This window comes from Pteropus alecto, unplaced genomic scaffold (genome assembly GCF_000325575.1).
Source record: "Pteropus alecto unplaced genomic scaffold, ASM32557v1 scaffold69, whole genome shotgun sequence".
In the NCBI taxonomy this organism is placed as follows: Eukaryota; Metazoa; Chordata; class Mammalia; order Chiroptera; family Pteropodidae; genus Pteropus; species Pteropus alecto.
In genome coordinates, this window is record NW_006494610.1 from 6,666,301 (window position 1) to 6,681,279 (window position 14,979).

General features: G+C 36.2%; 1 protein-coding gene across 1 annotated transcript in view; it reads left to right on the plus strand.

Moving 5' to 3' along the window:
* Positions 1 to 1,160: 1,160 nt before the first annotated feature.
* The window catches only part of PCLO (piccolo presynaptic cytomatrix protein), a 352,477-nt gene continuing 338,658 nt past the window's right edge, over positions 1,161 to 14,979 (plus strand). Inside the window, 2 exon segments of the mRNA XM_006925736.2 lie at positions 1,161 to 1,414; positions 7,185 to 8,703. Coding sequence (XP_006925798.1) covers positions 1,161 to 1,414; positions 7,185 to 8,703 — 1,773 coding nt within the window.

The following is a 14,979-nucleotide window of genomic DNA, read 5'->3' on the forward strand; positions in this document are numbered from 1 at the left end:
AAAATTGGGGCTGCAGACCTAGTACTGAACTGAAACATTCCCTTCTAAGAAATGTAGTAGCAAAATAATAGTGTGTGTGTTGGGGGTGGGTGGAGAGTGGGTCGTCGAAAGAGTGGTTAATTAGTTATATCTCTGCTGCTAATAAGCTGTGCGACTCATACAGATGAGTTCACTTTTTTGGTTTCTTCTGCCTACATTTGTACAACAATGGAATTAACTCATGTTCTCAAAATTTCACACTACTACAACATTTTAATTTCTACACCCTATACCTTACGACAGTATCCTATCAACAGTTTCCCACAATTCTTTACTTTTACGTAGTCCCTTTAGGGTACAACAGTTATATGCATTCAGAAACCTTATCTGCTTAGTGATACTGTATCTAAAGTTTTAATCTAATTGTTCTGGGACATATCTAAATAAAAAGGACTCATTTTTGCTCCTTTTGGGAAATTTGTCCCGAAGGTAACAGGTTTTTCCTGTTCATCTCCAGTTACCTGAACCTATTCTTATGATCTTTTCGACCTTCCAAACAAAAACCAAAAAACTTCAAACCCCATGAACCAAAGGTGGGAACGAACACTTTCCCTCCAGTCCCTTTGCGCCCACCTTGAACGTAGTCCACTAAAAGTCAGGTTGAGGCATCCTGAAATATGCCTGCAAGAAACCAGGGTAGTTTCGTCCAGGTTTTTAATCTGTGCTCTCGCTGGGCTCCTTTAAATCGGTGCTAAGAGTGAGGAAGGATATGGAACGACGCAGAGCGAATAGGCGGGGGCGTGAGCATCACCTGTTCCGAGGGAGGCATGCGCACTGCGAAGAGGCGGGGCACCGTGGGAGGGGTCGACGGCGCTGGCTGGCTCTGCTCAGATCTGCTTCTCCCCGGTTCGGGGCGCTGAGGCGGCGTCGGCGAGTTGTCTTCTGTAAAGGTTCTCTGGCGTTGTCCAACATGGAGGAGGCACCTGCCGCGGGCGTCACCTGCGAGCTGGATTAATCCCCGTCTGGCGTTCCGGGCAGCGGTACCCGGTCCGGAGCCCAGGGACTCCGCCGCCTGCGCGCCCCGCGGCAGACCCCGGCTCGCGCTGCTCCTCCGGCCGCCGGCTTCCTGACGGGGACGCAGCGCTAGGAGGAAGCGCGGCGGTCCCGAGCCTCCCTGAGCCATGGGCAATGAGGCGAGCTTGGAAGGGGAAGGGCTCCCTGAAGGGCTGGCGGCAGCAGCAGCAGCGGCCGCCGGAGGAGGGGCTGGCGGGGCGGGGACCCCATTGCACTCGGTGATCCCGGCGGGCATGGAGGCGGATCTGAGCCAGCTGAGCGAAGAAGAGAGGAGACAGATCGCCGCTGTCATGTCAAGGGCGCAGGGGCTGCCCAAGGGAAGCGTCACCCCTGCCGCTGCGGAGCCGCCTTCCATGCACAGGCACGCACAGCATGATATATATGTCCGGGTATATATGTACAGCTTCTCGTGCACATATGTGCCAGCCTGTATGTGCCAGCTCGGCAGTACATATATGTCGTCTCCGTTCATTTTATCCTCCCTAATGGGGTGGCGGTAAAGAGATCATAAGCCTTCTGATGGCAGAATAAAAATGTTGTTGAGTTTCTGGTGGGATAGTCAAGGGTTGCATTCTTGGAACTGTGATTTTAGGTTGTGATTTTTAGCCTTTTGGTACCTTTTCCCTCTAGGATGGCGTGGAGAGACGCCCTCCAGAGCTTTACTAATCTGGAAGTCTTCCATTAATACAAAACAGATGTGTTGGGAAATGGATAGAGCAAGGTGTTTACCTGTCTCTGTTTAAACTTCCTCGGTCATTTGGAGTCTTTTTCTCTGTAAATTATATCTAAATATTTCAATAACAATATCATTAATAACCCTGGAAGTGATTTGTCCTTCCTTCCTACCCCACCCCCATGGGAGAACGGGAGCTGTTAAGGTAGAAGGTATAGAATGAATACACCTTTTACATTCAGTGTAGGGCCCTAAAATACGTTGTGGCATTAAACATATGGTTTGGTCACAGCAGAGCAGGTGCTGTACATGTATTTCTGAATTAGCATGTGCAATTTTTTAAGCCACTGCTCTTTTATATACAAGTGTCTTACAGTTTATGGAAGAACATGTGAATTTGTGTTATCTTAAAATTAGTTTACAATACATACTTTTAAAGACAAAGCAAATAAACGACAACTTGCATAGGCAATTAAGAGCTAATTTGTAATATGAACATATTCATTTTCTTCTCTAGCTCTCCATTTTCCTTCATCCTAATAAATTAGTTGTTTCTAATTAGAGTAATAAGAGGGTATAATCATTGTGCCGGCCCTGCATTTATTACTATAAACAAACCCCTTAACTTTGCACCCTCCCATAGAGAATAGTTCTCTATCCGTGGTCCTGAAACCATTTCTGCTTTATAATAACTGAAGAGAAACCTACAATTTTGCAGTATTGGAAATGTAAAAGATCTGGATATATAGGTGTAGATTCTTATACCCTATTTCATAAAATTAAAATATTTTTTTCCTTAGGACCTATCAGATAAGTATATGCATATAATTTTGTCAAATAATTACAATATTTAATGTAGGAGAAATATAAAATGTTTCATGGATAGTGACAGAATTTTTCACATAAAATCCTAAATGCCTAAAATCTATCAGGTAAAAAGCCTATTTCCTCGAAAGGAAACCACCACTACTAGTTAAACCAACTCTTTTGTATTGACTATATTTTTCTTTTTTAAGCTGATAATATATTGGGCTATTTCTTTGGTTAAAAGCCTTAACCATTATCTAAGTAGTACAGCTTATAGTATATACTATTTTTTTCTACTGATGAAAATGTGACTTGGAAAATATATTGAATGTTCATATACTAAATTTTCATAGAATAATATTGAGGTACAGTACTTTTATTAGCCTTTTAGAAATATGTGCTGGCTCTTCTACAATATTTCATAAGAAGCACAAGCAACAGGTTTAGCATACTGGTTACAAACACCAAGAAAAGTGTGAACTTTGATTTCTAAATTCCTAACTTTTCTTCTTTTGGAGGGTGGCTGAAAATGTCATTTCAGTCTATGAAACTATGTTTTATGAAGAATTTGATAATTTATTGTGGTAGAATTCTTACTAATAGGTAATCTCTGGTTTAAATAGTTATTGGTGAAAGCTTCATCCAAATATATAAGTAATACATTTCTGATTTTTGCAACCTGCTTGTATTTTACTGAAAGATTTCTATAAGAGGCACATAATTTTTGGAAAGTTATTAATCCCCATATGGTAGATATTTAGAAACACATTAATACATTAATTGAAGTATATATCAAAAGTATATTCAAATAATTTGAAGTTTTAAGAGATTAAGTGCTGTGAGTTAGACATGGTAGGGTTTGATTTTTTTTTTTTTTAAGAAATAAAAATTGAGAGCCCAGGTACCTAGGTTCTTATTCTATTAACTTTAACTGACTCCTGGTAAATTATATATGCTTCTCAGCCATATGTACCTCAATTACCTTGTCTATAAGGCAAGCAATACTTGTCTTACATATTGTAAAGTCATTATGAGGATCAATTAAAAACTGAGAGGGATATTTTTGTTTGAATTTTAATACGAAGAAACCCTATAAATATAAAGAGTAGTAATATCGATACCAGCAGTGACTAGCACTAGCAATGATGGCTACAGTCAAGTTATATATTGAATTATTTATTTTTATGAGTTAATTGATGTTTATGTTCTTTTACATATGGAGAAGTCAGTGCAATGTAGTGATAGTCCCCCATCTACCCCCAGGAGTCAGGACACCATAATTTTCTGACTAATTTTATAACTTTCAATTAATCATTTAGTCTCTTTAAGTCCTAGTATCCTCTACAGTATAAAAATAAATTCCTAACATTGCTGATATTCCTAAAGTAAAATTTTGTGTGACTCAGCATTGTCAAGTGTCATTGCCTATGTTCCTTTTAACAAAATATTTTATTATTCCAACTGCTTTTACATTCTTACACTTGAATACATGTTTACCTCATTTGTAGCTGAACCATTTTTTTTTCTACTAATCTATGAAAGAAAAATTTTAATCTAGGGATGACAATAGTAAAATGAAAAAGGAGGTTGTATAAAGCATGGGTAGTTACAAGCTAGAAGTTACAGGTTACAAATGAAATGCTCTTAGATTTTTGATTCATTGTAGACCCAAGGAAATGCAATGTTATGACTTCTACTCATTTTATTTACAACTAGAGATGTGTTATATAAAAAGAGTTTTACTAAAAACACTTCGGATAAGTAGAATATTTTATAAGAATTGTGACTGAATCAATTATTTTCTTTAGCATTCCTTTGGCCTCCCCTCCTGGCTAATTACCTCCACAACTGTTTTTCTTCCTAGAGCTTCAGGCCAAGTCCAGGTTCTAAATTGAATATGGAACATTTCCATTTAGAACTTAGAAGGCATGTAGAAGAATTTGAACTTAGAACTTAGAAAGCATGTACAAGAATTGAAGAAGCATAAAACAAAACCTGACATGTTTATTCATCAAACATTAATGCTCATCTACTAGTTACCAGGTTTGGTTCTTGTGATACAAAAAGGGGTGAAACATATTTTTTGTCTAGGAGTTCATAGTCTAGTACACAAGACACAGATTGCATTTTAGTCATTTTCCTTTTAACAGAACAACTGTTATACCAAACAAAAATTCACCAAAAGATCACAGTTTGCTAAGACATCTTTATATTTTTGTTTGGTATTAAGCCTATATTTTCTCTTAATATCTTTCTACTTTTGCTTCCAGATCTCCATGTTTTCCATTTATTTTCATAATTATAGCAACTAAAACTAAATTGTAGAGCAATCTTTATAGCTATATAGGTATTTTCTCACTGAGGGATTCTATAATACAATACAACTTATATTTGTAGAACTTCCAAGCAATTATAATTTCTGATACAGCTTGCTTTAAATTTTGTTTTTTATTGTTATCACAAATATTCAGTATTCACAAAGTTTATTCCTATTTGTTTTGTACATATGTTGGATTAAGTTAATATCACAAAAACAATTAAATTTAATAGTATTTTCAAAAGAGAATAATTTAGTTAAACTGAGAATAAGGTTTTTTTGGTACTCTGTTTAAATATAGATTTCTAGGACTTTGCACAAGGGAGCCAGTTCAATAAAATGCCTAAATAATTACTTATAGAATAGTGACTTCTCTAATGGCATCCCTAAGCATGTGGTCGATTTTATTAATGTAATATAGAACATTTCTAGAATACTGTAAAGATCTAAACAGTGAACTTTTGAAAATCTATTTTAGGTTTACTGTGGTTCTTTTGCCTTCATATGGAAGGGAACACATAGGGAGACCTGTAAAGAAACATTCTATTTTCTCCAAATAGAAATATGTAGCAATACATTTTAAATGTTATCTTAGAATTGTTGGAATTAATTAGAGTAATAATTTTAGGTCCTTGTTTAAGTAAAGGCTTTAGAGACATGGCAATATCTAAAGTTTTTGAAACTTTTTTTCCTGGGGGAAACTGCCAGAACTAAGAATTCTATTTACTTATCTTATTAGAAAATTACATTGTGTATGCATTGCCACTTATGGTTATTTTCTTTTTGATCCTTTGGCAGTTAGAAGTAATACTTCTATGTTTCTACCATGCCCTACATCTTGATCCATACTCAAATTTCTGTGTCATTAGAAGAATTTCAAAAACTTAATTCATATTAACTACTTAATCATCTGAAATTTAAAAGTCTTGTCTATTAGCATGTAAATTTTGACAAAACAAAACCTGTGGAACTTTTTTTGTGATCATCTCATATTTTAAATGTTATTTACTCATTCTTTTTTCTCCTTTTTTTAATTAAAAAGAAATAAACCTTTCCAAAATTAAAAAGCTACATATATCAAACAAAATACTTATAATTTTCTATAATTCTTATGTCACATGTTGTTACTAGTTGCAAATTTATAATTAAAAATGTACTTAATTTTTAGCTACATGTATACGTAAGAAACAACTATTTTAATTATTTAACAATCATCTAAATTTTATCTTGTTTCCAAAACTTAAAAATTCATCTTGTATATTTGTCTATGAATTAAAAGAAATCTTGCAAATTAATTACTTGTTATATTTTAAAATCAATGTCAATAAATAATACTAATAATCGAACAATGGCATTAGTCAATATAGAACACATTAAGCAAAAGATCATTATATGTATTTTTCATCAAAGGAAAGTAACAACACTTTGCACAAGTGCAATCACAACTAGCTTGATACTGTTTGTATGCTAGGATATATTTCAAAATGCCTTAAGCATCTATTATTACTTCACAAAGAAATCTGAGAGTAAGAATTAGCTATTGGAAAAAATAATTAAATGGAACTATTTCTCAAAAATGTCTAATCAGACTAGGAATTCTCATTCTACAAAGTTTTAATGAGGGTACTATTTCATGGATATTACTTTTTTAGACGTAATAGGATAAAATTAAATACATGCTCAGCTTTCTCAGAGTTTCTAGAAAGGCATCCCATAACCTCCTTACTAGAAGCTCCCCTGATGTCACATTGTGTGCTTTATGTAGCTAATGTAAATTCTTGTAATCAAGTAATAAAACACAAAAAGAAACAGATGCAGCAAATCCCACATTTTAAAATGAATGTTTTTTACTTCTTAGGGCTGCTAGTTTTTGGGAGACTACCATTCTTTGACCATAACTATTGTCCAAAAATGATACACCCTGTGAACATGAAGGTACTAGAACATAGCATGGCATTGACTTATCGAGTTAGCCTATTTAATTAGGGTTTTAAGTATTGTTAAATTCTGTTAAGTGTACATGTAAATTATTTTTATTATGAAGATTTTCTAACTTGATATTTTAATATTTTCATTATTTATAGTAGCAATTATCGGTTTTTTTTTTTCCTTCTTTTTTTCACCTTATTGTAAAATCTCTACCTTGGGCCTATAAAAAAGTAACAAAGACATTAAAAGTTTTACAGTCAAAGGATGCTGCAAAAATGGATTCTAGTTATATAGTTATATTTATACATTCATAATTTTGAGGATATAAGAAAGATAGCTTTTTAATATTATTTTGAGTTGGGATAATTTTCATCATTTTTACTTCTTTTTGTTTCACTTTTCTAGGAAACAAGAGTTGGATAGTAGTCACCCTCCAAAGCAACCAGGAAAACCGCCAGACCTTGGGCGTCCAGCTCAGCCTGGTCTCAGTAAAAGTAGAACTACAGACACTTTGAGGTCAGAGCAGAAATTGCCTGGAAGGAGTCCTTCCACTATTAGCTTGAAAGAATCAAAGTCTAGAACTGATTTTAAGGAAGAGCACAAGTCTAGTATGATGCCTGGCTTCCTCTCAGAGGTTAACCCTTTAAGTGCTGTTTCCTCTGTTGTAAATAAATTCAATCCTTTTGATTTGATATCAGACTCTGATGCATCCCAGGAAGAAACTGCCAAGAAACAAAAAATAGCTCAAAAGGAACAAGGAAAACCTGAAGGAATCACAAAACCACCATTGCAACAGTCACCCAAGCCTATTCCTAAGCAGCAAGAGCCTGTGAGGGCCCCACCTCAGCAGGATGGCTCTCCCAAATCAATATCTTCTCAGCAATCAGAAAAAGTTAAATCACAACCCCCAGAGACAGGAAAGCCAGTCCAGGGGCTTACCCAGGCTCCTCAGAAAGACCAGACAAAATTTCCACCTCAAAGAGAGACAACCAGGCCTCAGACTAAACAGTCAGAGACATTAAGGAGAGAATCAGTCAAACCCTCACTGCAAAACCCATCTAAACCACCTACTCAGCAAGCAAGTCCTGGAAAACCTCCAGCCCAGCAGCCTGGACCTGAAAAACTTTCCACAACACAGTCTGGACCTTCAAAGCCTTCAGCTCAGCAACCAGGGCCAGTGAAGGCCCTAGCTCAACAGCCAGGGACAGCAAAATCTTCAGCTCAACAGCTGACAACAAAGCCCCCAGCCCAGCCACCGGGGACAACAAAGCCGGCAGCTCAGCAGCCTGGGGCAAAGCCTCTAGCTCAGCCTCTTGGGGCTGCAAAGCCTCAAGCTCAGCAGGCTGGATCAGACAAGCCTTCATCTCAGCAGCCTGGGCCAAAGTCTCCAGCTCAGCCTCCAGGGCCAACAAAGCCACCTGCCCAGCAGCCAGGTTTACCAAAATCTCCAGCTCACCAACCTGGGCCACAGTCTGCAGCTCAGCCACCTGGGCCTACGAAGGTTCCGGCACAGCAGGTTGTGCCAGTGAAGTCTCTGACTCAGCAGCCTGGGACAGGAAAAAGTCCTCAACAGCCTGGCCCAACAAAACCCCCTCCTCAACAGCCTGGCCCAACAAAACCCCCTCCTCAACAGCCTGACCCAGCAAAGCCCCCACCTCAACAGCCTGGCCCAGGAAAACCCTCAGCTCAGCAATCTACAAAACCAGTAAGCCAAACAGGAGCTGAAAAGCCTCTGCAGCCACCGAGTTTTCCGTCTGCAGCACAGACTCCAGTACAAGGCCTCCCTAAAACCATCTGTCCTCTTTGCAATACCACTGAACTTCTGTTGCATGTTCCAGAAAAGGCCAATTTTAACACATGCACTGGGTGTCAAACCACTGTCTGTAGCCTCTGTGGTTTTAATCCCAATCCTCATTTAACCGAGGTGAGTGCATTTATTCGTTGTGTCCATGCTTTTAAACCATATCATCATCTTCCACAAATAGTGCCTAGTTTATTGCTGATATGATAGGATGGCATTGTTTTCCTCTGGTTCTTCCCTTCTTTCCCTCCTTCATCCCTCTTATTCTTCTCTGTCAATTTTAAGTTAGAAATTCTAAAACCATTTTCTCCAATAAGCCTGAAATATTACCATAATTTCTGATGAATTTGGCATATAAAGCAAATATGAATTGATTGAAAGTTACTGAGCATTTACTCATCGCACTCTATGTATAAAATCCACACTATTATTTAGTATGCAATGATATTACTTTAACTTTTAAATTCGTGTTCCTACCTACCAAAATTATGATAATCTTAACTGGGGTCATATTTGTGCTGAGAAAAACACAGACAATTGTTTTCAAATTCTAAGTACAATTTGAATATAAAACTTAATATACTTGCCAGTGATTTTGATATCCCCTGCGAGGGCATGCTTTCCTCATTAGTTGAGTCATTAATAACAACATAAGTCAGTTCATAAAATGAAGAAATCATTAGAGCTGGTTCAACATTGATGGGTGTCTTCTCAGAAGGACCACAATTTATATCTCTAAGTCTTTGGGTAAGCCTTCCTGACATAGCAAATTATAAAGGGGCCAGTTGTTATACAAATATATTCAAGGTTGTTTATTCTGATTGAGAATAGAAAAATAATCCTCAGCAAGTCAATTAATGTTAACTCATCACTAAAAGCCCTGAATAAAATCGCATTTTAATAGGTAAAGATTTTGTGATATTTGAGGGTTGGGGTACAAAAACTACAAAACAGCAGAAAGACTCAAAAATTCTCTGGAGTTAAGAAGTAACAAAGTAAAGATAAGATAAAGTGAGAATAAAGAAGCTTACAGTCTAGAAGAATCCATTTTTAAAAGAAATCTGGTAGCTCCAACCTGGTGAGAAGGCACAGAAACCATTTAGTCCACCTGGAAGACAACTGTTGGTGGGCTGTTTGTGCATTATGTCTGGAACAGCCCAGGGAAAAACCGAAATCAGGCAATGAAGGAATAAGTGATTTAAATATCCCTGAAGGAAGAGAATTGTGTACAACTGTTAGGAAAGAAATCTTTGTTATAATAATAACAACGAGTATTGTTTGTAGCTGTTATGTTAGTTTGGATACTTGTGATGAAAGATGAAAATGATATACATTTAAAAATGTGTCAACCTCATTATTTTCTGAAGTATCTTTTGCTCTTTTAACCAGATGTCATATTGAGTACCTTAACTTTTTAAATAAGTCATTCTTTAATGATAGCATTGTAACTAATAAAACATGCTGCACTGAGTTATGGAAGGAATCAGATTATATGTTGTTTGTATATGTATTTGAAACTTTTTAAATTTTGGTAAAACTATGTTTCTGCCCATAGAATGTGCAGTAATAATGACTTCAAACAGTAGATGATCATTTTGTAAAATGTTTGTCATGTTTTCATGGCAATTCATAAGGCAGAAACATGCAGTTGGACATTCAAGCCACATATATTATTTGCGTAACTGCTATATGGAAGATATTTTATTACATGTTTGGTGAGATATAAAGATAACTAATATATACGCTGATCTTAACATGATCAAAATGTACTAGATTAGTTAATACGTGCACAAGGAAGTATAATATGTGGTCAAATGATAATGTCTGTGAGAGATATGAACAAACATAGACTTTAGTAGGAAGTAACCATTACTACTGAGTGAGATTAAGGAAAGCTTCATGGAAAAAATGATATTTGAGCCAGCTATGTAAGGTATGATACTATTTCAACAGCTGAAGTTCATGAAAGGGGGTAATGATTTGGTTCAAAACCTAGAGCCAGAAAAATACAAAGTATTTAGGGAATCAGTGTTAAATCTAGGTTGGCTGAAGTGTTGGGGAAGAAGATATGGGCAATGAGACTGGAGAGAAGTTGAAGTCAGAATTTGGCCTTTCATGTTTAGCAGGTAGTGATGAGCATTCTGCTTTATGGAACTTACCTTGACTAATATAGTCATACTTTCAGTTCTTCATTCATTTTAGAAATTTGTATCAATAACCTAGTCATGAGGCACCAATGAGTGCTATGACAGAATCAACTATTCATTAGATATAGAGTCCTTCAACCAGAAAATAAAAATTGTATATAAGAAAAAAAACTCTATATATGTATATGAAAAGTAATTTTGTATAGAGTTTTACAGTTCATATAGGTCTTTCCTATTTGCTTTATCAAAATTAAATTTCCAAATAATTCTCTGGGATTGTATATTCTGTTTTGCTTTTTAAACTAGTGAGAAAACTGATTTGCAAGTAGTTACTATGGTTAGTTTACTTGTTAGGATCACACCGATATTAAATAGCCAAGCAGAACCCAAACCAAATCTGATTCCAAATCCATTTATTCGTGATAGTAAGAGAAAGAAAGTGCTATGAGGTAAAAGGAAGAAACCATCACTGTCAGCAGGAGTATCACAGTTGTCTTCATGAAACCAGAAGTATTTGAGCTGGAATTGTGAAGAATAATAAGAATTTGAACACATGTGAAAGGAGTTGGGAATGTGGGGGCAGGTAGTGGGCCTCACTTGCTTAATAAAGGAAAGCATCCCCATATGGATGAGAAGAGCTTGGGTGAGTCATTTATATTTTCTGTAGTAATGACATCACTTGACAAATAGTAACATGTTCTCTGCCTAACATATTTGGTTGTTAGGAGGTCTAACTGAACATTTATATGAAGAGTATTTTTAAGTATATGAAGTGCTTTTAAAGTTGTAATATAATGCAACATGGACATTCTATTTTAAATGAATTTGACTTTTAAGTTTACTCTCAATTTGTTTTCTACATAGATACAATTCATAAATTGTTGGGTTCTGAGGTGAAATTAAAAGCCATTTGATCTACAGTGTAACATTTCATTTTAACTTTCATTGTTTTCCCACGGAGAAAAATGCAATCCGAGTTCTAATTCTGAACTCTAGGAAGGCATCGTTCCTAATCTTGTGTAGCAGTTCCTCAAATGCCTGAATTATCAGGATATTAGAGTTGGGAAGTTTGAACTCTGGATAGAGGCTGTTTCAAGAAATAAGACAGATGAAATTTGGGGAATGATCACCACTTCTAAACTGATATACCCATGAGAATATGTATATTCATGAGAATATGTGTATATATGTATATATATATCCATGAGAAAGTGGACTTCTCTGAATCTTCCAAAGAACACCATACACTCTGGGTCAAATTATCCTCAAATGTTCAGATTGAATAAACAGAGTGTTTCCATGCAGGACAAGAACAGAGGCTGTACCTTCTTTAGTACTTTAAGTTATATGAATTTATTATTTTCAAGTTTGATGTTTATATTCAGTAAATCTTTATTTATTACTTTTGTAGTCTATGGGTAAAATAGAATACTGGTCTCTTGTATCACTCCTTAAAACGACTAGGAGAATTTCTGATATTTTTTGTTACCAACACATCAGAATTATGACTATATTTGCTTTTGAATATCCTGGCTCTTAAGTGACTACCAGGTCTGGGGAGGAAGGACTGGAGAGGTATCAACCCTCAGACAAGAACTTTAGAGAAGAGGATGTTTACGTCCTTAACGAAATTTACCTGTTCTTCCCCACCTGTGCTAGACAGCATGCACGCCCCTTATACAACCCAAATATCTCTGTGAAGAGGATGGTATTTAAATTAACTGCCCTTTCTGGTAGCTGTCAAGATATGTGCTTTTGCAAATAAATCTTAAAAATTCACTGGCTCTAAGCCTAGACTTTTGATGTCAAGAGAAATTTATAGCAGTGTCTCTTCTTGCCAGTCCATTAATGGAATAAATCTCAGCAATGCTGGTCTCTTTTTGGGCTTGCTTTCTGACACAGAAACAGAACATTTGCTTTCTAATTAGTAACAAAAACATTTTGTTGTTTTGTGGTGTTTATTTATTTATCTCCTTTGATTGTAGCCTGGGGCACAGTAGATTTAGGGAGAGATTTAAAGACTTGCCCCTAATGTCTGATAATTTTGGATCATATGAAATTTTATAAAATAGGAAATGACTTATCATTTTTCAGAATGTCGATTATGAACCAAAGGTTATTGATGCAAGTAGATTTAGGTGGGATTTTTTGGTTTGTCATATTATTTTAGGTCATCATGGCCCATATAGTAATAAGTCTCTTGGCTGAAACCAAATGCTTTATTTAACAAAAATATGACCATATTTCAGCAGCTGAAAACAACAAACAAAAAACAAACATACCTGGACTTGCATATAAACTCTTTACACTTATTAAAAAGTAAAACAATAAATGACTGAAATTCTTCAGGTCAGCAAAACTGTTTAACTGGTCACCTCTTTAGGTGGATAGTCCTGATGCTTTTTCCGTTTCTAATAAGAGAAACTGAGTGGGAGAAAATCTAAGACTTGGTGAGAAAGAGTAGAGCTATGCCAAATGTCCAGAGGCTGGATCCTGTGTAGAAAGAAAGTAAGACATTCCTAATGGTGGAGTAGCTGAAAGGTGATCATCCCTTTTTAGTAGGTTGATGTTTTAGCACAAAAGTCTTTTTAGCACAACGGTTCTCAAAAGTGAGGACTGAGCACACATATGTTCACCTCCTCTCCAAAGGTTTCACTTTTTAATAGATTTAAAGTATAGTAGTTCCAGACCATGAAAAGACTACCAGTAGCATAATTTGGGATGCTGAAGAATTCCTTGAAAATAGAAAGAAAATGAGAAAAAGGTAACAGAAACGGAGCCGAGGAAACCATTGCGCAAGTAGCTTCCTAAGGGAACTTCAGTGAACTGGAATTATTAGTTGTGCTAAAGGTCTAATTTCTGTATCTAGTCCTAACTTAAGCTAGGGTTTTGGGGAAGGGGGTTGGTAATGTACCCAGTACAATGTAGATTTCTGAGATTCCCATCTCTACTTTATCTTAAAGTAGTGTAGAGGCTGGGGATGAGCATTTTATCGCCAATATGGTGAACTCCTTGTGGACTCCTGCCCATGGAGTTGTAGACATTTTGGAGAGGTGATTATTTACAGCTCTGGAGTTCCCTTTGGACTCTGGGAGCTCTGGGGCTCTAAGAGACATATTAAAAATCACATAGATTATATCTAAGTTCTAATAGGAGTTTCAGAATCAGTACTATGGAGACAAGTTGTAGAACATTTTTCTGAGCTATGGAAAGATGGAAGTCTTCATATTGTACAGGCCCACTAATGGCCAAAACAAATTAATGAAATGACTGATAGATACATCCTGGTGAAATTTCAGATTCCAAGGATAAGGAGTAAAATCGAAAGACTTCCACAGTGAAAAGCAATATTGTCTATAAAAAGATGAGAAGTCAGGCAGCTAAATTACTCAGTATCAACACAAAAAATAACAAATAGGGGACACTTTCTTTAAATTTCTAGAGATGGTGATAAGGTGAATTCTGTAACTAGGCAAGCTATCAAGAAAGAGTAAAAGAATGCATAAGTCATCATCTCTCTCCCTCTCTCTCTTCCCTCTCCTCCCTCTCCCTCTCTTCCCTCTCCTCCCTCTCCCTCTCCTCCCTCTCCCTCTCCCTCTCCCTCTTCCTCTCTCACATCTATCTATTGGCTGACTGTACCCCAGAAATGAAGAAAACCAGAAAGCCTTTAAATCAGTGTTTTCCAAAATGTGATTGCATAACAGTGGTGGAATGTGAGATGCTACCAGATAGTATACAAATCAAACTCAGAATGTTATGTATCAGTTTATTGTGTATTAAAACTTATAGTGAACACAGTGGGGTCCTCGCTTAACAACATTGATAGGTTCTTGGAACTGTGGAGAAGTGACATAGCAAAAACAATTTTACCATAGGCTAATTGATATAAATAAGAGTTAAGTTTCTGCGGCATCTCATCAACATTATAATGAAAAGATATTGAATGAAATGACCATTACTAGAGGGCCTACTCTTGTGTATCAAACATGATTTATTTGATACTACTTAAGACAGTCCTAAAATAGATGATAATATAAAGTTGTCTTTTGAAAAACTGTAGCTTTTATAGTAAGGTAAAAATGCATATTATTTTAAATTTCTAAATCAAAATTTATTTGATGCTATAATGGCAACCACAAGGAAAACTCAAAGCAAAAGTTAACAAGATTGATTCTTGAGAGTAAGACTTGGTGGTAGAAATAGAAGCTTTTACTTTTAATGTCTTTTAGTAGCTTTTTGTACTATTTTTACC